This window comes from Balearica regulorum, chromosome 7, assembly GCF_011004875.1.
Source record: "Balearica regulorum gibbericeps isolate bBalReg1 chromosome 7, bBalReg1.pri, whole genome shotgun sequence".
In the NCBI taxonomy this organism is placed as follows: domain Eukaryota; kingdom Metazoa; phylum Chordata; class Aves; order Gruiformes; family Gruidae; genus Balearica; species Balearica regulorum.
The window spans coordinates 33,691,033-33,716,385 of record NC_046190.1 but is presented as its reverse complement, the minus strand read 5'-3'; the positions used below and the strand labels follow the sequence as shown (position 1 = coordinate 33,716,385).

The 25,353-nt window shown below is 49.9% G+C and overlaps 1 protein-coding gene across 1 annotated transcript in view; it reads right to left on the bottom strand.

Annotated features, from left to right (window-relative positions):
- ARID5B (AT-rich interaction domain 5B) overlaps nucleotides 1–22,895 on the bottom strand; it is a 122,099-nt gene extending 99,204 nt beyond the window's left edge. The window contains 3 exon segments of the mRNA XM_075757911.1: nucleotides 8,858–9,083; nucleotides 22,301–22,561; nucleotides 22,774–22,895. Coding sequence (XP_075614026.1) covers nucleotides 8,858–9,083; nucleotides 22,301–22,561; nucleotides 22,774–22,794 — 508 coding nt within the window. The 5' untranslated portion in view covers nucleotides 22,795–22,895.
- Between the last annotated feature and the right edge of the window lie 2,458 nt (nucleotides 22,896–25,353).

The following is a 25,353-nucleotide window of genomic DNA, read 5'->3' as shown; positions in this document are numbered from 1 at the left end:
CTCCTGCTAAAATAATACACATTGTCTATCAGTAACAAAAGCTTCTTTATGGCCTTAAGTATTTGTCCTTCACAATGTAACAGCGCAAGAGAGACCCAAGCTGAAGGTTTACAGTGCTGAGGATTCATTTTTACAAGCAAATTATTATTAGCAGTAAAATTAAGGAGGAACTTATTTTACATGGTACAGACTTTACTAAATGAAGTAAACAAAGCTTATGCCACAATGCTCTCCAATACAAAACCTACCCAGCAAGTTACAATTCATGCTGTTACATTTTTTAAATATACACTTTCTCTGTCACCCAGTCCCACAAACTGCACTCCAATTCATACATACACTAGATTTAACCCCTCCCTTCCCAAACACCCTCATCTATCAATGGTGTCATCATGCAAAGATCATCAAGCCAGCAAAGAGAAGCATGAACCTCCTGTTGCTGAGGTCCCCACAAATGCCAACGTGGCCATTTGCTGGCATTACAGCCCCACACAGCTTGAGGGGCAGCCCAGCTTTTGCTGCCTCTGTCCTAGCAAATGATTTTGTGAAAAGAGGAGAAGGGGGAGAAAAAGCAAGTCTCCTTCTTCAATTTCAGATGCACAAAGGATGCTTTCTCTGACCAAACCCCATGGCACGAGACAGGTCATCTATAAGATGATGAATATTCTATCTCAGAGAACAAGCACTAGCCTTTCTGCAACACAGCAGTCAGAACGGGACTAAGTTACTCAGGAAGACAGATGATGACAGGCCAGGCATGTTGCAGTGTGCCTGTAAACAAAAGCACACTGCGACTTTCTGGGCACGGGAGTGATTAAGAGGCAACTTGGAAGAGCAACTTGGAAGGGAGGTACTGAATAAGCTGGGTCTGGCTTTTTTCCTCTCCCTCTGGAAGGGAACTGACACCCAGATCTGGCCATGGTGTCAACAGCACCCGCAGAAGAGCCTGAGCATCTTAGCACGGCAGCACAGGTCGCAAGCCAGAATGATTCATGAGCTGGTACGAAGACAGCTTCGACTTGATTAACGGAGCACTCGGAGTCAAAGATGACCGCAAGACTCCAAGTCCTGGGCTCCTGCAGTGCAGAATTACAGCACAGGAAAGCAGCCATGCAGGAAAAAGAGGACATCCTCGGGGCCCACCCAACTATACCACAACATTATATAGGTGCTCAGTTTACAGATCTCGGTACTCAGCCAATTTTTGGCTGACTGCATAGAAAGGATACGCTGCGGGAAAAAGGAGTCAATGATCTATGAGGGACCGACAGATCTAACCAGCAACCATGGCACACAGAGGAGACCGCTGATCACCTCCCTCCACGGCACTGGGCAAGGAAAGAGCAGGGACACAAAACAATAGACGTCCCAAACTGGGTCCCCCTGGGACCCAGAAACAACATGGGCAGGGACGGAAACTAGAGGGAAAGCTGGGGAGGAAAACAGCACCCTCTAAACCAAAAAGTTAAAAGAGAAAGAAAAAAAAAAAAGCAGACATTGAGATAAAGTCAAATTCAGAACACAGCAGCACTGCACACGTTTTCAGTTACTGGAACAAAACCTCATGGTCAGTAAGAATTAAACACAAGATCCAACAGTGACTAGAAGGGAAAAAATCCTGGAGAGCAGACACATGTGGGTTATTACACAGCCTGGCAAGGTCAATCTCGGTGCTAAAAACAGACAAAAATAAAAAAAGCCGTCAAACATTTTTAAAGGGACACTGTCCTACACTGGCTGCTTTGACACCATCTCTGAATGGTCCTTACTTTTTATCTACCTATTTTGTAATTATGTAGGCTACTCCTGTTCCAACCAGAGGCTGCAACAAAACTCTTATTGATGGTGCAAACTGCTGTAACTTTGGCTTTAGGAGAATGTGGGGCAGTTCCCTCTAGCTTCACAAGGCAATAAAATTTAACTCTTCCTCCTCTCCTGTTTTGCAGCAATGATTCCTTCCCTGATGCTTCTGAATAGACCGGAACTGCAGTTGCAAATGGCTGTGCTCTACACCAACGACAAAGTGCCCTGTCATACCAATACATAATTGAAAATGCTGACACAGTGACAACTGCTATCAGCACAATTCTGATAATCATGTTAGCTTGCTCCTGCTGCAGGAACCGCTGGGGGTGGGGAACAGGCACTGTGATTTAGGGGCTACCTAGAGAGAAGTTACGTGGGATTTTGTTTACATTTCTTGGCAGATCTTCTGCATTTCAAAGAACAAAATACCCACCTCCTCAATTCCCAGGCCAAAGCTACCACCCCCTTCTATAAGAGCTCAAAGGCGGGTCAAAGTTTGAGAAGAAATCCAAATTCTGTCTCTTTGATAAGGCACGCTTGAAGATTGAGATGTGTGGTATTAACACTCCTTTCAAGAGCCACAAATAGATTAGGCTCAACACAATCCAGTGGCGAATGAAAGGCTTCCATAGCCAGTGCTGCATAATAAAATGTTTTTGTCTCCCCCATACACTTCCTCTGTAATGAAGTAGGCTGTCCCCTGAGAAAAGAAGAAATTAACAGTGCTTAAATCATCCCAGCATTGCTCAGGCAAACACGTGGCCTCGGGAAGGACCAGGTGGCTACAGAAAACCTCCCCAGGACCCTGCCAACCTCTTCCCAGGGAGACTGGGGAAGGTGCACAGGAGAGCAGCAGCGGCTCAAGAGAGAGGGGCAAGTGAGGAGGGAGAGCCCCAAAACGCTACTGGAGATAGGGTTCCCTCCAGGAGCAAATATGTCATTATCACAGGATTATTGGGGGTACACTGCACCTAACAACAACATCACAGTTAAAAGGCAGCCAGCAACTAAAGCCAACAAGCATTAGTTATCTTAAACCAACTAGTTGACAAATAATAAAAATAAACATTTATCTTGCCCTCTTCACGCAAGGCCAGACAAAATTGTCTGTCTGCTCAGCACCTCAGGTTATCTCCAATTCCAAACATGTTAATGCTAAAGGTAAGCGGTAATTAAACCAAAAGAAGGTGTACAACCAAAGGAAGCCTTCCTGCTCCACAGCCTGTCTGAACAGCAATGCCAACAGTGCTGCTCCGCAGCCTGCCAGTGCTCTCGTTCTGCTGCAGTGGTGCTAGCATGTGCTAGGAGCTGCACAACACAGAAGAAAACACCAGGCCACAGTCTTTTTTCCCAAGGGAGATGTCCTCCTCCATTCAGGCTCCACGGAGCACAACAGACAAGTCATGTAATAGCCTCATCTATGGCAAAAGAGCTGTTATGTGTTGGGCTGGTTAAAATGAGTTAGAGAGGTCACTGTGACCCACGATACAAAAAACAACATACGGTGCACAAGGGCAGAGAAGGGAAAATGGGATAATAGGACACGTACAGGAGCTTTATCAAGATCAAAATGGCATTCAGCTAGGGCAATGGGGACAGGAAGGCAGAAGGAAGAGGCAAAGAGTACAGACAAACAAAGAAGGGGAGGGGAAGACAGTTAAAGGCATGACTTAGGCACAAAGTATCCCAAGTAGCTGTACTCTGAATAGCTAACAATTAGTTGGTCAGAAAATTATTGCATCAAGTTAAGCCAGGCGAGCCTGAACTCAGCAGCATGCGACAAACAATGAAAAAAGGAGAGTCGGCGTCAGTTCAGAAGTCACCGCAAGTGTCTGAGCACATTACAGCTGCAGATTATCAGTTTCGATAATATTATAGCTTGACTACATTACGACTTGATAACCTTCATCTGGAGAAGTCATGCCTGTTGCAAGGCCATTGGCAAGTGAAATCAGAAGGGCCATGCAGCAGCCCAGCACCTGCCGGTGCACTAAGGGGTCATCCCTGCTCTGCTTCTCCTCCCAAATTCACTGCAATCTGCTGGAGATCAGCCAATTTATATGGCAACACAAGATCTAACAAGGAGCTGGGATCTCCCAGATGAAGCCATGCAAATTATGAGACTGGTAAAGAAGAGAAGGAAATGAGAGAGTGAGCCAGTCCTGCAGCATCCAGCCCCTGCCCGGCAAGCTCTGCTGGAGGGTTCAAAAGAGCAAAGCAGGAAACAACCGTTGGAAAACCACCTATGGATTGGAAAAGGGTGACTGCTGAAATATAAACCTCAGCTAGATGCAGTACTTGATTTTCCTGGATTTCACACAGAACAAAGATCCAGATTCTACACCCCCAAGTGCATGACTGGGGAATGAAAGGCAGGACAAGACTGATTGCTAAATTTTCTTTGGGTTCCCCCTCACTGGACCCAAACAAAAAAAGCAGTAACTGCAGCAAAAACCCCATCAGTAAGCACCAGAACTTGCTCATGCCCATTACTAACGATGTCAGTGCAGGAACGGGAGTGCCCGCAGCACAGCAACCTCAACCACCCACCTTGGCACGATAAAGGACTGATAAAGGACGGATAAAGGAGCAGTAATGCCAGTCTGGGGACCAAACCCAGAGCTCTGCCACAACAGACTCGTGAGCCAGAGGGATGCAGGTTGCCCGGCTGGGGCGGCAGCGGCTCCCACCTCTCCAGCCCGGCACAGGGACCATTTGTTCCTCGGCTAAATCCAGGCAGTGCCACAGCCCAGCCTAACCCAAACCAACGCAGCCGGTGAGCACTAAATTCAGTCATTTTCCCCTCAGTCTCTTCTCTCAATTTCAGCTCTGACTCCTCTATCTTTTATTTCTTTTTCTAAAGACACATTTAGAGATGAAACCATTCATAACTGCCTATCCACAGACAGTTTGTGGCAGCATAATTGACAATGAGTCTGCTGCAAAAATGAAAATGCTGTTTTAATAACCTTGGCCTAAAATACATTCTGTTGTATGCCTCAAAGGGTTTCAATAAAAAGTCAACCTGTAAAGACATATTTTCTTGGCTTAAACAACAATCCAAAGCATATAAATGTAGTCCAACTATAATGACATATTTATAGGCCAATAAAGCTTACACTGCAGCTTTCATACTTCACTTAAAGGAAGTCTGTAAGAAGCAGTGTTATATAAAATAATTTGAAATTTTTTTTCGAACTATAGCCCAAGGAATACAAATATGCAACTTTGCCATATTTAACCGATAGTGTTTACATTGCTTGGTTGCTAAAAATTTTGTAAAATGAAATAATTCCTCATTTGGTGACTTCCCACTCGTTTACCAAATATGGGTATACAAGTCCATTTATTACAAAGAAAAATCCCCTAAATAATTCTAAAGACAAAAATAAATAACTAGCGGCCTTAGTAGTGAATGATTTAATCAGACCAATTCTTCTGGAAAAACAGGTTCTCATGTTCATTATGAATAATACATTCCTGAGCAACTCTATTTTTATATGCTGCATTGTTGTTATTCTTTATTTTTCTCAACATTTGAAAGAAATATTCAGAAAGCTATAAATAGTCTTAAGACATAAACTGCTAGCATTCAATATTGACATATTTGTAGAAAAGCACAGAATGTATAACATAAATACCTCAAGAGGCAAAAGAAATAATTCTTAAAAATCATTTTTCAGGCTGAAATCTTGAAGCTCGCACAAAAAAATACCATTGCTAGATCTTTTATTTAATACAGTCCTAAGGAAAAGTTCTGCATAATTCACTAGTGATAAAAACAATGGCATTTTATAGAAAAAAACAGTTTCTGCAGCAAATAAAGGCAAAGAGAAAACAAAAAGAGAAAAAAGAGAAAAGAAAGAAGAATAAAGAGGAAAAAAGAGAAGAGAAAAAAGAACAAAAAAGGAGACAGAACTTCTGAATTTGAATTAGGGTCAACTTTTAATTATAGGTGCATGGTCTCTCCAGGTTGTGGATTAACCAGGTGCTGCCTTACTTTTGGCGACATGAGTGCCGCAAAACGTATGGTACAGGGGTATATGCTGCTCACACCAGGCCTTGCTTTGCCTGGTTATTGTTTAAAGCTGCCCTGCTCCCAACAGCAATGTGTTTAATTAAGTGTGTTTGCACAGTGCTACTTCTGTGGCTCTGTATCAGCCATGTTTCCATTTCATCCAGGTTACTTCCCCCTTCCCCACTCCTGGACAGTGTGCGAAAACTGATTTTGTTTCTTCTGTGAAGATTTTTGAACTTTTTGGTAGGGATATAATTTCCTATTACCTTCTACAGCTTGGTTCAAAAACATCTAGTAGGAGAAATTTCAGAATCTACTCACTTTTATGGGATTTTTCTGTAATGGAAACATGCCGTTTCATAGGAAAAAAGGGGTCCAGGAGATCACCTTGTTTATCTAGGCCTTTTCAACACCTGGTTCAGCAACTTCCTCGTCTACAGCCAGGGTTAAATGTCACTAGCGGACTCATGCATGGCCAGCCAGACTAGCACAAGAAGGGATTTCTTCCCTTCAGATCCAAGTTCTGCACAAAGTGGTCCGCACCGTCACAGCCACCGCACTCTGCCCTGTGGCGAAGCCCTCCGTGAAACATCCCTATGGGCACAGCACCAAGTACCTGATGAGGAGGGGACCGGTGGTGGGAAGGGGTGGATGTGCAGGAGACCACCTCTCCATTTGGGCTGATTAACCTTGCTAATATAGCTGTGCCGATGCTCTCACCTGAGGGACCTTTACATGACAGCACACCCCATTTACAACCCTATTTTAAGAGAAAAACTACCCCATCCCATTGTGCTGGAGAAGTTATTGCCAGTAAATCTTAGATCACTGCAGCTGAGCGTTGCTCTGTTGGCAAGATGCTGAGTATTGGAAAAAGTCTGTGGGCACACGTCGTTAACAGGCACTAAACCTGCCACTTTGACAGCAGAGAAGATACAACACCGGCAGCTCAAATCTCTGCGCCTTGGACACTGCACATTATGCTACTGCCTTTGCCCACAACTAGGGATATGACAATTCCCAGAGCACGATGTCAACCTTGATCAACCACTCAGAGTGAGAAGTAAATCTTCTTCACCTGGTGGGTGTTAAACCTCCATCCCATAGTTAAGCCAAACACCTGCGTTCAAGGGTTGCCTACAGCACACAACCAAATAGGGCTGTTTCACAAGCAATGAAGATCACTGTTCTGAGTCCTTCTCAGATCCGCGAAGCAAAATATGCTTAAATTCTTGGGTCTTTCAAACAGGAAAAAATCATCTTAGTACTAGATTTAAGAAATTTCTTTGACTGCCTCTCATAGGCTAGATCAGTTGTCTCTATCAACGTGCCTAATCAGCTATAGGTCTTCCTGAACCTTTTTTTCATTCCCACCAACCAGTCATGATGAAGAAAAAGGCAATCATAATCAAACATTAATCAAAATACCCTTTTCTACTGGGGAAAAAAAAAACAAAAAACAGTAAGAAAGCCAGAGCCACCAACCGAAAATGAGCAACATCAGAATGTGGGTTATCAAAATTATACCATATAGTTTGCATTCCATAAGCGTTTTCAGTATAACCCCTACTTTCAAAGGCTTTAGACTTAAAGATAATTTTCTTTGGCTCCTAGAGTACATAATAGCAATTTCATAACTTACCATAAGGGTTTTTTTGTTTGTTAAAAACATAAACAAGAAAACATTAACACACAAAAGTTCTGTCTGAAAAACATTAAGATTCTTTCGACACAGCAAACAAATGCAAATAGATGTAGTGAGCAAAGAAGATGCCAGGGCAATAGCAGACAAAATTACTGCATGTAATTGTGAACCAGAAGAAACCACACAGTAACGCAAAGGAAAAGAATTGCACGGGTTATTTTTTTTTCCTGGAGATTTAATGAAAAATCAGATCCACTTCCAATTGTACTTTAATCTTCCAACCTACGTATCTAAAGGTGAAACGCGAGATTGACAAAATCACTTCACCGTTTGATAGGATCAGAAAAAACAAGATGCAGAAGGTAAGTCCTCCAAGACAGATCTTCAGCTTAGTGTAACTTGGCTTCAATGCCAACACAGTCGTGCCATTATAAAACTGAACTTGGCCCTGCATCTCCTGTTCACATAGGTACAAAAACATTTCCTCACATGCATCAGCCTTAGCTTTTAATTTCTTACCTTTCCACCCATTACGACCTAAATTTGATGCTCTTCAAACTTGGAACATTTGTTAAAAGCTGGATACAACAGAGAAATGTCCCTGGGATGCACTTCAAAATGCCACCTCTGACAGCTATTACGCATCCAACGTCCTAATACTGCAAACAGGCACATTTACCAACAGGAGACTCACCTCCCTCGGACCCTGAACTCCCACCACAGTATTTAGAGATCTAAGTGTCTGTGAGGTACAAAAGCAGCCCCAGAGCTGCCAGCCTGTCTGCAACCATCCAAGGTAGCAGAGCTACCATCTCCTACAGTAACATAAAGCTCACTAGGAAACACTGTAGAAGGCTACAGAAGGGTTATCTATCTCCCTAACAAACAGGACACAAGGCTCACCTTATGGAGACAGGACAAGTGCCAAAAGCAGATGACAATCCTGCACTTGGGGAAGATAGGACGCAAGGAGGGAAAGGCCTTTGCTTAACCCTGCCCGTTGGAGGAGGCCTTGGGAAGATGTCTCAGGCTCCTCTGCCCACAATGCACAGCTCTGACCTGATCCCCAGGCCTGTAGAGCCCCAGGGAGAGCCTTTGACAATTACTTGTGCATGCATCTTCAGGGTTTGAGCCTAGCGCTCAGCGATGTGTCTACAGACAAGGCAGGTAGTCACCCCGCAGAGTTACCCCACGCTAATCTTGAAGAAGCCTGTGACGAGGTCACCACCACCACCCATCCCGCTCGGGTATCTCATCACCACACCTCCGCCTGAAGCACAGACATACCTTTGGGAATCGGCGATGGCTTGGCAGGATCGGGCTCCTCCGCCTTCGAAAGACGCTCACCCGCAGGCCCCTCCCCACAGAAGAAAGTAAGGGATACTCACCAAGGTCAGCCTTTTCCTTCAGGATGTCTTTGAAGTTCAAGCCGCTGTTGAGCGTGGATTGTCTGTATCTCGTCAAGGCCTCCTTCTGCCCATTCTTCCCCACATCCATCGGCTTGACCGGCTCAGCCCGGAAACCACACTTCCACTTGGAGAAATCGGACTGTGCCCATTTTGCCAAGTCCTCAAGCTTCACAGTAACTTTCTCTGAAACAGCAATAACTTCATCCTGCAAGAAGCGGTCAAACGAGAATACGACATGTCACGCAGGGCTCCACGATGACAGATAAACCCGTAACGCTGCCCCCCTGCCCCCAGGCTATTGGAAAAGCCTATCTTGCTGTTGGCAGATTAATTTTTCTGTAATACAGAAAAGCTAGTAGTTCATTTATTCCTCCTGCCACCTAAGTGGAAATATTAGTTGTTTACTCGAAACAAATACACATGATCTAGAGACAATTTCTAGGACCGGAGCAATGATCCTAAAAGACATTTGAAATGCAGGTTGCCAAATCACATTCTATAACCCAAAGCCTTGAGGGAAAGTTTGTTTTTTAGGTGCAATTAGCTGCAAATGTAAAAATTCATGGCTGGATGACTAATGGTTATAGCTAGTCCTGAAATAAATGGACTAAGTAAATCTCAGATTCTTGGAACTCTGACTCACCAGAAAATTCCTCTGTTTATGGTACATTTTCCCTTGGCTTATACACAAATATTGAATTTAACTTTTGTCCTAAAAATTAAATAAAACTGTGATGTAATCCCAAAAGAAATACTACATAAATGTTATGTGCTTCCCACCAAAAGAAGCTTGCACATTCTCATGTTTCTTAAAACCTTTTTCAAGATCAGAACTGTAGCTTTTTTCCCTTTTTAAACATACATTCTAAGAAAAGCACTTAAACTTAGTTTAGCCTCCAGAACATATACTCGAATTAAACAGCTCTAATTGCTGAATTTTATCCTTCCAGGAAACAATCAACTCCTCTCAGTCATGATGAATAAGCAGAATGTATTATAGCTGACTCCAGTGAGCAAGGGCTCAAGAAAGCCTCAAAAAATAAACAAACATACACACATATCCAGCAAGATACACTCCACATTTTTAGTTAAAACAGCAGAAATAATTTATGTTGTAACGAGAGCTGGCTGCACACCACACCTTGCACACCGCACATTTCTAGCGCTAAATAAGGTTACAGGTTCCTGAAATAAATAAACCAGAATCCAATTTTTCTCTCAAATAAACACAAGTATTTGCGAAAGGGAGAAAAATTCTTTGAGTTATTAAACAAAGAGAAAAGCATGATTGATTCTTTCTGCGTGTTTTTTTTTTTCCCCCACTGAACACATTCCTCAGGAAATAAAATACTGCTCAATAGGGGAAAAAAAAAAAAGCTTTATTGTGATAAGTTACACACAATACAAAACCTGAAGTATCTCTGGTAAAAAAAAACAAAACAAAACAAACAGATCTGATATTCCACTCTCCCTTATATAATACAAAATTGTTTTATAAGCAGGCACCTTCATTACATTTAGTGCAATAACAAATATTTGGTCAGAAATGAATGGCATGCTCATATGCTAAGCAAGCTTGTAATAAAATCTTTTCCTTTATCATTGCACAGCATAAGAGCTTCCACCAAACAACAAACAATAATGGTGATGTTTTAAATCTCTGTTTATGACAAATGTCAATACTTTGTAAACAAGCGTTGGGTACTACAAAGTACAATTTCAATGGATGGTTTCACCCAATTTCATTACACCATCCACTCGAAATAAAAAAGCTGTAGTTGCTATGCATTTTATAGCTATTACATGGTGATTATTAAATGTCAGGATGGAAAAAAAAATATAAAATACATATAAATATCAGCCTGCCTGCAGACAGTCTCAGCAGTTTCTGGATGAAGTCCTCTTTTAGGATGTTGAATACCATCACCAGCTACTACACAATTTCTAATATTCCACACTAGAGAAATCTATTTAGCAGCAGTTTTAATAAAAACCTGACTTGGAGATCAGACATGTTTTTGGGTAAAATATTATTTTCCAAATAGCTCTCATGATCAAATGATTATGATTTCAATTACTAGTTTCTTCATATCCTTTCCAAGAACTGGTATGACTAATTTTGGCTGGCATACAAAGTAAGCTGAGCAGACAATTTATTAACCAAAAGAAAAGTACAATCACTATTACATCATCAATGAATAAACTTGTTTTCGAGAATACAACCTTCACACACACGCACATGATGTGTACACAGGAAAAAAAAAAAAGGAAGAAAAAAAAAGGGAAGAAAAAAACCCACCCTACTGTAACAAGGGGGAAGCCATGCTGGTGCACTTGCTGCCTCTGCCCAGGCTGCCACGAGTTGGGAACCGGAGAGGCAGGGGGAGAGGCGGCTTTCGGGGGGCAGGGGAGAGCACACCCCAGCCACACGCTTTCTGTGGCAGCGGCATGGCTGTGGCCATGAAAACACTAAGTTTTTAGCATCTCCACACCCAAGCGAGGGGCCAGGAAAGGTCATTGCGCGCTACCCTCAGCTCTTCACAAAATGGCACTGGGACCCAAAGTACAGCCATCGTGGCGCAAAGGGGCGCCCAGAACAGCACCACAGAGGGACGAGCACAAAAGCGGACTGCACGAATACAAAATGTAACAGAAATTCAGGCTGTGACTGTGCCATGACAGAAGTTGTCGGCTGAACCACCCTCACAGGCCGTGCTGGGCGACAGCCCTTGTCAGGGCCACCCCGTCACCCCTGCAGCGGCTGCGTCCCCAAGGGCACCCTGTCCCCATCACCCCTGCGGCAGCTAGGTCCCTCAGGGTGCCAGGCTGGCCCCCAAATCGGCTGGGATTGCCTGAGGAGGGCGGCTAACCACAGGCTCGTGCTTATGGCTGCTAGGCTGGGCCTTGTACAACCACCGAGCAATGGCAGCACCCGCCTCATGGCTGTCGGGCCAAGGCAGCCCATCTCGCACCTGCAGTGACTGCAGCTCCCCTGCCATCAAACCCCCACAAAATCCAGAGCTGTTCCTACCATTAAAGACACCGCTGTGGGGTTTGAGGTTGCCCCGAAGGAAGCGGGGCCAAGGCCGGGCCCGGCCCGCAGAGGCGACAGCCGCAGGATGAGCCCCTGGTGCGGGTGGCAGCTCCTCTCCAGCGCTGGGAGCGCCCGGCCCTCCTCCGCACCAGCATCAGCCTCCTGTCCTCCCCTTGCACCGCCCGTGATCACCACAGGCCGAGTTCACTTTTCGCCAGAAAGCGGAAAAATGACCCCATATATATATATTTCAAGTCCTGCCTTGGGTCATCCTGCCCCACAGAGTGGGACCAGGTAGACCTGCTCTCTCTCACTGCTCACTGAGCTCCCGCTCATCTTGGGCCCAATTCAGAGACAGCCAGCCACGTGCCCACACCAATCCCACCAGCGAAGGACCGCATCTCCAGAGATGTTTTCACTCTCAGGCAGTAAAATGCGGCAGGTAGCTTCAGCCCCCTCTGTCTGAGGAGCCCGAGCCACGGGCAGCTTCCAGAGCGGCTGTCCTCCCCACATCTCGGCAGTTTGCTAACACAAGAGGTCATCTGCCCCGACGCCACCCAAAGAGAGGTCACCCAACTATTTCATCAGCTCTGGGATTTTGATGCACCTTGCCAAGCTTTCACACATCCTTAAGCAACCTTTCCAAGCGCTCAGACCCAAACTATGAGTCGTGGGGTATTTTTTTTTTATTTTTTTTTCAGAGCAGCAGGTGACAAAAGGGTCCCTCTCCTTTTTTTTGGTTAAGCAAAAATGTCCCACGGCCCTGTGTCACAACAGAAGTTGCCTCGGGACCTGCAGGGCTCTGCCAGCCGGAGGAGCCCCCGTCGCCATTCGGCATCAACCGCTGCGCACCTACTGCCGCAGCCCTTCCACAGAAACCCTTTCAACGACGTGACAAAGGAATACAGATGTTGAATAAATAAAAACCAGGTACACGGTGACACATGACTAACAAACCGTTAGAAGATTAAAGAAATCTGCTGTATAACCTTCATGTCATTCATAATTATATCTCTGTGTAAACATGAAAAACCACCCACGTCGCAGACAGTGCGTATATATATCTATACAAAAATGAACTCATCGTGTATTAGCTGTGCTCTGAAGTGATATGTTTATGAAGTCTCCATTGCATGGTTAAGTCTTTAATTGCAATTTTTTCCTGCTACAGCAAGATGAGGTTTGCTGGAGGAAACAGCCAGCGCCGATTTCAGCTCTGCTCAGGAATGAGACTTATCTCAGATGCACCTTTTCGGATGCTGATCGACCAATGGCAATGCTTTTCCCAGCCACAAAGTTGCCTAAATCTTGAAATAAGTACTCACTATAAAAAGAGGCACTTTTTCTTCTGTTTCTATAAAAGTGGGTATCTAGCCAGCCTGTAATTTTAGCACATCTTACAAGACTCCTGAGCAAAGCACGATACTTTCACCTATCGAGTGGGAAATGGGGAGATGGTTAAGAAAGATACAAACCCTTCTCATCCCTCTCTTGTTTTTTAAGAGCGTATCAGATTTGCATTCTCAGAGAAGTCATCCAGGGAGAAGGGGACAGTATCTTCTCGAGAGCCGTTATGCTTAAATATTATGTCACTGTTGTCTAAGCAACCATCACAGCCTCCTGAAAGCACAGAATGCTATATTGCCTGACTCAGCAGATGGTTGAAATACTTACATTCAGGGAAAGAGGTCAGGTAGTTAGACTAGTTTAAAGCAGATAATTATTTTTTAGAAGAAATATTAACTCTTACAAGGCAGGGAGTCACAGGGCAGCACAGGGAGGTCGTACATCTTGATTGCACACCCGCATACGGTACGTCACAACTCCTCACTCATTGCCAGTAACTAGGAAAGATTTATATTTTAGAGACGCCGAGGCAGCCTTAAAAGAATTACGGCGACTGAGATATCTCAAAATTTTGACGTGCTGAGACTGTTTTCACTCCAGTGCTTCCAGAGGTCATTTAAGGAATTCTGGAGGGCACGAGCGAGTCGAACACCTGCTTGGCTGTCTCCTAACATCAAATATGTGGCCTAGAGAGAAACAGGAGATGTACTGTAAAAACTCTTGCCGATAATTACAGGAGACACCGCGTGTCATTTATCTGATCGGTACGATTTGCATTAGAAAACATCTTCAAGCCTTTTTACTGAAACCTTTAGCACGGTAGATAGCTGGGGATGCATATTTTACAACCCAGTACATTGCTGATGAAAACACATTTATCCATGGGAGCAAAAAATACAGCGTGACTCTTACGGACTGCATTCACCGAGGATAATAGAACTGCATATTTCATTTGAGCATAAAGGCCTCTATTATTCTGGACTTTTTTCACATCCCATGTTTTTGGGTATTTTTTGTGATTTAGGTACCTTGTGCAACAACGCAGCTCTCGCCCCAGGAATCCGGTTCCCTGCTCTAGATCCCTTTGAGGAACGGAAGGTCGTGTTGCAGAGGCAGAGAAAGGACAGAGGGGGCTTATTTCCAAATGCATTTACCTGGGTGTTTGAGGAAAGTATCGTCACCCTTACTTGACAGCATAGTCAAACCAAAAGGTCCTGTTAGCAGAGTCTATAGTCCAGAACTCTTCTCTGCCGTACAGGTGCTACCAGGGCTTTGGGACAGCGGTGGAAACCAGGTCATCTCAATGCAGCCCCAACCCACTTGCCAAAAGTCACCGAGGAACCTGAACCCAGGTCTCCAGAGTCATCTCCTAGAGCAGCACTTCACCCAAGCTTTCCTCCAGGAACCATGCTCAGCCCTAAGGGGCAGGGAACATTTGTACAGCACTGCTTTGCTCTCAGAGACTTTCTCCAGAGTAAGAAGGCCCTGTCTCTCTGCTGTCAACTGGGCATGTACACGGGGTTTTTTTAAGACTGCAGGATCACAGACTAGCTAAAAAACAGTGGCTGCGTCATAGAAAAGGTCTGGCTCCAGGAAGCGCCCTGTTCAGCCTCCCTACAAGGCCCATGAAGGACTCTCCTGCCATCCGTTCCCTCACTACCTGTTGCTCTTCCAGTGCAACCCTTCTGAGCAGGCTGCAGACCTGGGAGCCGGGGCACAGCTCTGCAGGCAGGAACCGCTGCTCCCGTTCCGCAGGTGGGATCACCAAGCGATGGGGAAGCCTCACAAGAGGCTCCAGTGCTTGGCACGGGCAGGGGCAGCCTTCTTTTCCCCTTTCCCTGCCCTGAGTGCCTCGCTTGGTGCCGTCTCCTCGTGCATCCCCCAGCCCAGACACGGAGGTGTCCCGAAGGATGCACGGAGCAGAACTGACCGCGGGGGTCTGGCTCTGCGATGCTCCCAGCGACGCCAGTGTGCAGGGACCTACAGAGACCACCGCTCTCCAGCCGTGAACCGACAGGGAGAACATGCACAGCCCAGGAATTTACCTGGCGCGGGGAGAATTTTAAAGAGGCCAAGGCTGAACCTTTCATCTGTTAATCCTTCGCTAATTACTTTAAAGGACTATAATGATCTCGTTAAATTCAGGTGACAGGTATTTCCCCAGCCTACCATACTATTTCCCCAGCCTAAGCACAGCCACGCATAGCTGTCTGAAACTCATGCCGACAGAGCACGCTACATCCCGACGCGTTCATCCCGTCTGCTGGGGTCCAAAACCCAAAAGAGGAGACCAAGGACAGAGGTGAAGCACGTGAAGTCCTGTGGTATTCGCCTTCCCTTGTATCAGCAAGCAGCTTTTTCCGCGTGGCTCAGTATTTCCAAAGGGAGACACGCAAAATGTCCTGGGGCAGGGCAGCACTGCGTTTTTGTAGGATGCTTTGTGGGATACTGGTACATCTGGGCCAGAAGCGGGGTGGAGATGGAGCGCACAGAAGGATGGCTGTGAGCAGCTTAACTTGACATTTCTACTGCAAGCCTCCTCCTTCATTTCTGGGGTGGTTTTTTCTCCCTCCTCCCGCTCCCGAGCAGAGGTTCAAATTGAATTTTCTATCTGTCATCACAGATAGAAGTTCTGACCAAAGAGAAAATAGGCTTCAGTCAAAATGTTTTCCCATCAGATAGCTCACAGATCTCGAAGAGTTGTTTTAGTTGAGGCAAGTTGACAAGCAATTCATTCCTAATTTTGCCTACTACAGTTACAGTACGAAAAGCTTTCCTCGTAGATTACATAATTATATTTTTCTTAACAAGGAGTACATTGCATTAGCAGGTTTAAATTATGCAAGCTTATTCTTTTGTCTTTTGTTATACTGTGTTCTATTGTGCTGGTAAAACAATATGTGCTTTAATTAGCAAATATCTGTAAATAATTTACTTGCTTTTCATACAGCAGAACAATGGAGCCAATTTTCACATACATCCACTGAGCATGTCTAGGGGGTTTCTTGCCAGAACCTTCCATTGTTCGGTATCTGTATCAATCTGCCCATCATTAGCGGCTAACGTTCAACAACCCAGGAAGAAATTAAAGTTTTGGCCCCCGGGAGCAGCCCCAAGCCCCCCAAACCCGAGGCTACGCTTTGCAAAGAAAGATTAAAATATCCAGAAAATGAAAACAAACTCTTTTATTATCTATAACCCTGGCACCTTTGCATAGAAACATGGACGCCTGCCAAGCATTAAGGTCATTGGATTAATGCCATAAAATGCCGACGTTCATCTGACCTTCTCACTGCGTTTTAGCTACAAAATAAAAAGCTCAACTTGATACGAGACTATGAATCACGCGAGCCTTTAGTCTCTGCAGGGTTAACGCTGGGTGTGAGCCCACACTGCACACGCACAAACACACATACACACACAAAGAGAAAAGCTCTTAAATCAAGAGTGGATGACTGTTCGGAGACTTAAGGCATTGTTATTTTGAATGCGAATGAAAGGGCCAGAACAAGCATTGCAAGAATATTTCAATTATGTATTTCCCAGAACTACATCTCTGAGCAACTAATGCAAATATTGCTCCCATAGCAGTAGAACTTCTTCCCGAATAAATGCATATAAGAGCTTGAACCAGAACATACTTTCTGTATCATTCGCATATTGTTTGAATATTATTAAAAATGCAAAATCTATGTATGCGTTACTCTCCTGAGCAATACAGTAATTATGATTAAGGGACAAGCAGCACAAAAAGAGCCAATTTATCTTACTTATGCTTAGGAATACTATTGTGTAACTAAGCAACTAAAGACAAAATATAGTCTAATTAATTCACTCCTATGCTTATTTAAAAGACACAATTAGAACATTTTTATTTTCCAGCCTGCACAGTATCTCAACATGCTTGAGGGTGTACCATGTGAGGCCTATTATTCTCCAAAGACAAGAGTTTAATGTTTAGTGCCACTGATCAGACTGGGAACAGCAACTCCGGAGAGCAGTGGGTGTATTTTACAGTCTGAATGCACTGTGAAGCAGAGGGAAAGGGGAGGCAAAAAAAAAAAAAAAAAAAAAAGAAAAAAGAAAAAAAAAGGAATCTGCCTTAAGTGACCAGATACGCCAGATTGCCGGCTAATGGCTAGCAACATGTGGCTTCTCTGAGTAATACCATTGCCCTCTCCTTCCTTTGCCAGCATATGCTACTGGTGGCGAGAGAGATAAAAATATACAGAGTGGATACGCAATTACCAAAACCATGATATTTTATGACAAATGCCATTTCTCTAACACTGCTATTACAGTGCGCCTGATTTCCAAAGCTGAATTAATTTGAGCAAGTGTACATTGGAGATTGATGCTATTAGCATGATTTTTAAAGCACCCTTTAATAACCATAATCTGCATGTTTGAAACGTGTTGTCATTACCAGTGTTGACAGATACGAGCATGAGGCACACACCGTGGAGACTAAAACGGGGCCGTTCTCATTTCAAATAATCTGTTTCTGTGCAAAGGGAATAGCACGTTTTTCAAGGGGGGTGGCAATAAACCACTAGCGGCGTAAAAACCCGCGCTCGGGCCAGCCTGTGCTACCTTTACACGCTGGGGCAGGACCTCCGCACACGGAGAGCCCCTCGGAAACCAACCAGGCTTTTGAGGGAAGCTGTGAGCATCTGTCCCGAAACGAAGAGAGAACAAACCCGCTGCCTCCCTTAACTTTCTGGAAGAATCTCTTCTGCAATTCTCAATGACATACATTTATGGAGTGACTTTTTTTTTTTCTTTTTTTTTTTTCTTTCCCCCAATTAGTCTGAAAATGCAAAACAGTGCTAGGGAAATAATTACAGGAAACTAGCTCTCTCCTCTCCTCTGTATGAGCAACGCTTACTCATGTAAATTACTTGCATGAGTAAGGATTATTTGCAAGGCGAAAAACATTGCATCAGATCCCCAGTTTGGGAGAAGAGATGAAATCAACACGAGTTCGTAGTAAACTTAGCTCCTGATGAATGAACCAAAGGCTGATCCGCACCGAGAGTCCAGCCTCAGCAGAAGCAGCATTCGCCACAACACAGGGCAACGCAGGGAACGTCATACCACGCAAAGTAAATTAATTGCTTGTTTGGGGTTTTTTAGGAATTGTACACATCACATCAAATACCATCCCTGGATTTAACGAGCACCGGCTTTGATATATATTTTTAAGCCCAGCCTAATTAATGCCAACACCTTTAAAAACATGAAAATACAAGGCACTAACAAGCATTTTGCTCTAGAACTGCTTCTGCAAAGGTCAGTGGTTCCATAGCCCCACGCTACCCCCCGGAGCGGAGCGGAGTAAATGAACTGGAGGAGGATTCGGCCAGGACGCCGTGGGCTGCAGGGCTCGGGGGCTGAGCCCACCTCGTGCCCCCTGAGCACCGTGGGCACAGGGCACTGCGCGAGGGGACCGGGCAGGGCATCTACTTCCCACAGCACTGGAAGAGCTGGGGGGCTGCTTTCCACACGCACCCCGTGAAGCTGTTTCAAGCACGACAGTGCGCTCTTACAGCCGCTCCCTCTGGACCTTCGCAGCCCCCCGAGCACCCTCCTCCGAGCCCTGCACGAGGCACCTGCCGTCACAGAGGTCTTCCCTTTCCACGCAGGAGGTGACGGGGGGACCACGCTGGCCCAGGAGCTGCTGAGAAAACCAGGGCAAGGTGGTGATTTGCTCTGCAAAACAGACACTTTCCCCGTTTACACGGTGGCCCTCCCAGAAACAGAGGACAGGCATTTTTTTCCCCACTGGAGGGAAGGGGAAGAAGGCTGCTCCCACTCTCTGACCGGCGCTGCACCTGCCGCAGTTTTGGGCTTGATGGCGAGATGAGAGGCAGCACACCTGGGCCCCTGTCTTTTTAAAGCAGCAACACAAGTTTTCAGTGAAGTTGAGCAAAACTCTTCTAGCTCACCTAACAGCATCCCCAATGGCACCATCGCCCTCACAAAAACATCTCCGCTGCTCCTGCACAGCAAGACCACTGGTCCAAACCTGATGCCGGAGCTGGTCCCAGCCTCTCCACGCACGTTGCTCTGGGATGCGATGAGCATCGGGGGGCAAGGAGAGCCGGTACCTGCAGCGCACGACCGGCCCCATCCCACGTCTGCCGTCCACTGAGACTCCCTGGGAAGCACTCTCCGGCTGCCTGCTGGGAATGAAGGAGAGTTTCTCCGCTGGGCTTATGGGGATGCTCAGCCTTAGGCAGAGGGAGGGGTACCTCGGTGGAAGCACACCTGGGCTTGAACCCTTCGCTGGGTCTGGGCCCCAGCGTGTGGAAACATCCAGTTTTAGCAGCAGTCAGGGTTATATTTAAGTCTGGATGATGAATTCCACTAGCTATAAAAAGACTTATATTTACACTTATCGCTGATTAGCTCAAACATTTGGCAATCAGATAAAATACGCCATCAGAAATTTCTGAGTAACAGAAGCATTACATACCTCCTCGCAGCCACTAGCTGAATATTGTCATAATGTCAATGCTGCTATTATGGAAAACAGGCAGCGAGCTGCTTCTATTAATCACGCCGCTAGCGCAGGTAGCTGCTCACAACTATGCCTAAATCTCCGGTGGGCTCGATCGCAAGCCTGCGATTCGACCGCTCGCTCCTCTCACCAACAATTTTACTGACAGCGAGCGCCCCCGTCGCCCTTTGCCTCGGACACCGCAGATTTGCATTACGTGTTGAAGCACCGGTTACTTCATCCCTGCTCCCCGGATGCAAGACAAGGTGTTCTACCCCCTCGGCAGTCCCACGCCACGAATAAGGTCTACCCTGACGGCTGTAAGCCGCCTCTGACTCGAGAGCTGCACCTCCTCCCGCAGAAGGAGCCCAGCCTGGAGTTAGGAAGCCTCGCGACCCCAGAAGCAGCCCTGCCGCCGCTTTGGGGACAGATACGGATGTCCTTTACATCAGGGACCGCGACCGCGGGGTAGTTAGGTGAAAGAGCCGCCCCGCGCCCCGGTGAAGCCGGTTACCCCCAGACGGCGCTTCGCAACGCGCCCGCCGGCACCCGGCCTTTTGTCTCTCGGCTGCCTGCGCATCCCTGAGCGGAATTCGGATCGCTCCAAACTATTAAAAATCGATAATAAAAAAATCATTCCCATGTCTATAAACAAGTTAATGGAGTAAGTGAAAACAAAGTACATTTCTTAATGGGAGTGTTATGTTGCCCTCTCTAGGCCCTGGCTCTCAGTGCCGGTTTCTGTAGGCTCCCTGCCAGAGAAGTATCACTCAGAGCTGTTGCTGTTGCTGCTGCTGCTGCTGCTGCTACTCTGCTAATGAATGACTAACTTAGGCCAGAGGGGAAATGACATCACCGGGGTGTAAAACACAACGGCATTAGGAAACTTTTTACCTGCTTTACATTTGTCATAATTATTCTACACAATACGACCGGCATTTGCATAATTTCAAGGCGTGCCATTATCTTAAATGAAAATTGTTTTCATATGGTTGAATAATGCAGAATGACATCAGTTAAAGCCCCAATGAAATGCACAAGTATAATCACACGGCTAATTACTAGCGGTGTTTGCATGTAAAAATAAATAAAACTGTGCATATTATTAGGAAGGTACACGCAGCTGAGAACTCTCGTACCAGAGCAGCGTTTTACTCGTAATGGTAGGATTAATTTTCTCTGATGTTCCTACCACAGTAACATGAGCTGATCATTAAGGCGTATTAAAATGATTTGTGTCCCTTTCCCCACCCCACCCCCCTTCCAAATATCTTTCATTTTACACACGCACACGAGACACACACAGGCACGGTTTTAAATAGTCACCATGGGCAATTTCAGAGCATCCATTGCTCACTGTCATCTCCCTGATTCTTAGGAAAAGGCTCCCTTATCTCAGTGGCACGCACAGAAAATTAAAGCGAAGAGGTGGCAGCGAGCGAAGGTGGCTCCGAAACGCGTCTCGATTGCGTACGCATGTGTACGGGTACACGGCTACGTCGGCACCTATAGCCACGCGTGCCTCCGAAAACAGCCCCTGCGGACAGCCGCCCCTCGTTGTACCTACAACCCCCCCCGGCACCTCCAAGAGAAGTTCCCCCCAAACACCTCGTGTGTCTCCCCCCCCCCCCCCCGCCTGCTTTCCAGCCCCTCGCGGGGACCCTCCCCATCCCCGCAGCCCTTTCTGGGTACCTCATCCTTCCCCCTCCCCAGACCACGGACCGCGCTGGAGCAATACATTTGAAAAGCAAATTAGGGGAGGGAGCGGCGACGGTGGGGGGGGAAGCGGGCGGGCGGGCGGCCCGGGGCGGGGAGGGGGGGCGCAACCTGCGCGGCTCCGCGGCCCCATCCCGGGCGGTGCGGGGCGGGCGCGGAGCCGCGGCGGGGCTGCGCGGGCGCCGGCGGTAGGTGCCGGTGCGCAGCGTCTTTGCGCCGGCCGCACGGCGGCTCCGAAATACGCCCAGGCATATCTGCAAGTTATTTGAATGTATTATTCCCGTACCTGTCATTTATCACTTTATTCAACACGTCCCTGCCAGCTCAATAGCTTTTGATCTCCCTCAGCCTCCATTTCGTAATTTCCGCCCTCTTAAACATATCGAATACTAAAAAAAAAAAAAAAAAAAAAAAGCCCCGAACAATATCGAAATCCCCCCCCAATGTTTCCCCCCCCCCCGTTTTCTGTCTGTTTTGGGGTTGTTTTTTCTTTTTCTTTTTTTTGTTAGCGAAGCCGGAGAAGGGCAGGGCGAGCTCCGCACGCACTTCGCTGCCCGCCGGGCCGGGGGCGCCCCGCACCCCGACACCCCCCACCCCCCCCCGCCCGCACAAGTTCCCGGGCAGCGCGCACCGGTGCGCCCCGACGGCACGGCACGGCACGGCACGGCCCGGCACGGCCCCTCCGCGCTGCCCCGCCACGCACAGCGGGGAGGGGGGACGCGGGTGGGGAGGGGGGAGCAGGGGGGTATCCGAGCCCGGGCATGCAGGTGGGGAACGGGCGCGGAGGAAGGGGGGGGGGGGGGGCCGGCGCTGCGTTTACCACCTCGCCATGGTCACTGGTCCTGCCCTGGGGGGTGTCCTCGGGGAGAAAATAAAGTTTGGCGCTGGAGAGAAGTTGCCGGCTGGTGCGCTCCTCCCAGAGCAGCTGCAGCTCCGCGATGCAGGCGGGCTCCTCCGCGCGGCACCGCACGAAGAAGAAGTCGCCGAGGGAGAGGACCCGCGCCCGGCCGCCGCCGCGGCGCTGGAAGCGGAACGCCCTGTAGAAGACGTAGGGGCCGTGCGAGCCGCACGGGGCGCCGACCCACTGCGGGGAACAACAACACGGCAGCGGCATCAGCGCCGGCTCCGCGCCGCGCCGCGCAGCGCCGCGCAGGAGGAGGGAGGGCGGAGGGCGGGAGGGCGGTGGGGAGGGGAGGGGAGGGGAGGGGGCGCGCAGCGGCGCGGAGGCTCCGCGGCGGCGGGGGCGGGGCGCGCGGGGGCGCGGGGCGCGCGGGGCGGCGCGGGGCGGCGCGGTACCTGCAGTGCGCTGCGCTCCATCGCGGCTCCGGCGTGATTGAACTCAACATTCTCCCAAACTTGTTGGCGTGAATGGAGCCCGGCAGGTCCTGGCAGGGCAAAGCCGGCCCCGCCGCCCGCCGCCCCCCCGCCGCCGTCGCCCCCGCGCCGCCCCGCCGCCGCCGCCGTCCCCCGCCCCGCCGCGCGCGGCGACGCCCCCCCCCGCCGCCCGCCCCCCGCCCCGACGCCCCGCCGACGCCCCGCCGCGCCCCGCCGACGCCGACGCCCGACGCCGGCCGAGCCCCCGACGCCCGCCCCGGCCCGGCAAAAATACCGCGGGGCGGCGGCGGGGCCCGGGGGAACGGCGCGGAGGCGGCGGGGCGGCGGCGGGGGCCCTCGCGGCGCCCGGCGATTTTTGGGGGGCCGAAAGGGCGGGCGGGCGCGCTGCGGATCTGACAGGACCTGCCTGTATATGTCTAATATAAAGACCATTTCCTGCGGCGCGAGGGGCGCTGCTCGTCCCCGCGCGCGCCCGGCGGGGCCGCCGCGCTCCCACCGCCGGGCCCTGCGGAGCGGCGCGGAGAGCGGGGGGGGGGGGGGGGGCTGCCCCCTCGCCCCCTCCCCTCCTCCCCTCCCGCCCGGCGGGCCCGGCCGGCCGCCCCGGGGGCCCCCTGAGTGCGGGCGGCTCGTCCTTAATTTATTTATCGTTTTTCCCGGGGAAAGGAGGAAAGTGGGTTATCGATTATATAAACACATCAATATTCATGCGCCGCCGCGCTGCGCGGAGAGACGCGGCTCGGCCGGGGGGGGGGGGGGGGAAGACACAACGAAAGCGGGGAGGGGGCGCGGGGAGGCGCGTCCCGCGGCGGCGGGGATGGGCGCGCTGCCTCCGCGCCCGCGGAGCCCGCAGCGGGACGTGCCGGCGTTGCGGAGCCGCCGGGCGCTGCCGGAGCCGCCACCGCGGGGGATGTGGGGAGGGATAGCTCCGCGGGCGCGCAGGGGCGCGGGATGGCGGGCAGGGCGGCTACGCGCCCCGCGGAGGGGAGCAGCCTCTCACCTGCGCCCCGCCCGCCCCCCCCCCTCCCGGCGCCGCACGTCGGGGACAGACGCGGGCTCTGCGCGTCCCGCGGAGCCTCCGCGACCCCGCGGTAACGCGGGCAGCCCGGGGCGGAGCCGCGGGCGCGGATACCCCCGGCGGGGGCGGGGGGGGGAACGGGGACGGACGTCGCCGGCTCCGCGGGGGCAACCGGCTGCGCCGGGGACTCGCTCCTGGCACCGCACCCGCGCAAGGGCCGCCCGCAGCGCCGGGCACGGAAAGTTTCCATCGGGGCCCCGTGAGCTGCGGCCCCGCAGGTAGATGCCGCTACGGCCGGCGACGGCGCGCGGCCCTCCGCGCCCGCGGAGCCCTCCCCCACGCCCGTCAGTGACGGCTGGGTCAGTTCGGGGGGCTTCTGCCCTTTCCCCCCTTTTCCGCGCCAGCGCAGACAACCGCGGCCCCGCGGGGCGGGGGGGAGCGGTGCAAAGCGGCTCCGCGGGGACCTGCCTGCCCCCCCCCCCCCCAAGACTGGCACTTTCTTCCTTCTTTTGGGTTCCCCCCCACCCCCCCCCGCCCAAGCCCTCCGCGGACCCTGCTCCCGGAGGCAGACGGACACACTGGAAGCCGCCCCAGCGGGGCAGGTCCGGCCCTGCCGCCGCGAAACGGCGGGGACGGAAATAAATAAATAAACGACCGATTAATTAAATAAATAAAAATCCTTAATAATGACGACAGCGGTGACGTCAGCCCTGCGTGCATCACGACACAGCGCGGCGCGGGGGACAGCAACAAGTGCGGGCGGCGGCGCCGCGGCCGGGGCGACCCCTGGCGCCCGCCCTCCGTACCGCGGGGCCGCCGCCGCCCCGGCTATAGCGCGGGCAGCGCTGCTCGGGGGGGGAGGGGGGCCGCAGCCCCGGTGAGCCCACACGCGTGGGGCTTTTCGTTACGTTTCGTGGAAAAACCCGCGCTTTTTCAGGTCACGAAACCGCCACCCCCCCCGGTTCACGTGGGGTGCACACGGCCAAAGCGGCCCTGGTAAAGCTGAGCGTAAGATGCCAACGCGGGGCCGGGCTGGGCGTGATGGGCCGCCCCGCCGTGAGCCCCGGTGGATGATTTTTGGAGACTGGGAGTGAGGAACGACCCCTGGGCGAGGCCGGGGCGAAGGCTCGCTCGGCCCCGGGGCGGAAGGCGCGGAGCGGGTACGGGAATTTGGGCAGCGCCTGCAAAGGTGCCGTGCGGGTGGCGGACTTCACCCCGACATCGTCAGCGCTCTGCTCCGGGCTGCCCTGGGATGCTGGGTGCCTCTCCAGGGGAACGCCACATTTCTTCTGGACCTTCTGGAGGAAATACCAAAATTCTTCGCTCCAGTTTGTGAAAGGTTTCATCTTTCCCGCCCTACGTCCTCATAAGATGCCTCGAGCATCCGTCCGGTCTGTGGCCCCGCAGCCTCTCGGCTCGTACCGCGGCGGGGTGGAAGAAAGGCACCTTCGGCGCCAGGGAAGGGGAACTGGCTTCCAGTGTTTGGTGTGGCGGAGATGAAGCCGGCCGGAGCTCAGGCCGGGTGG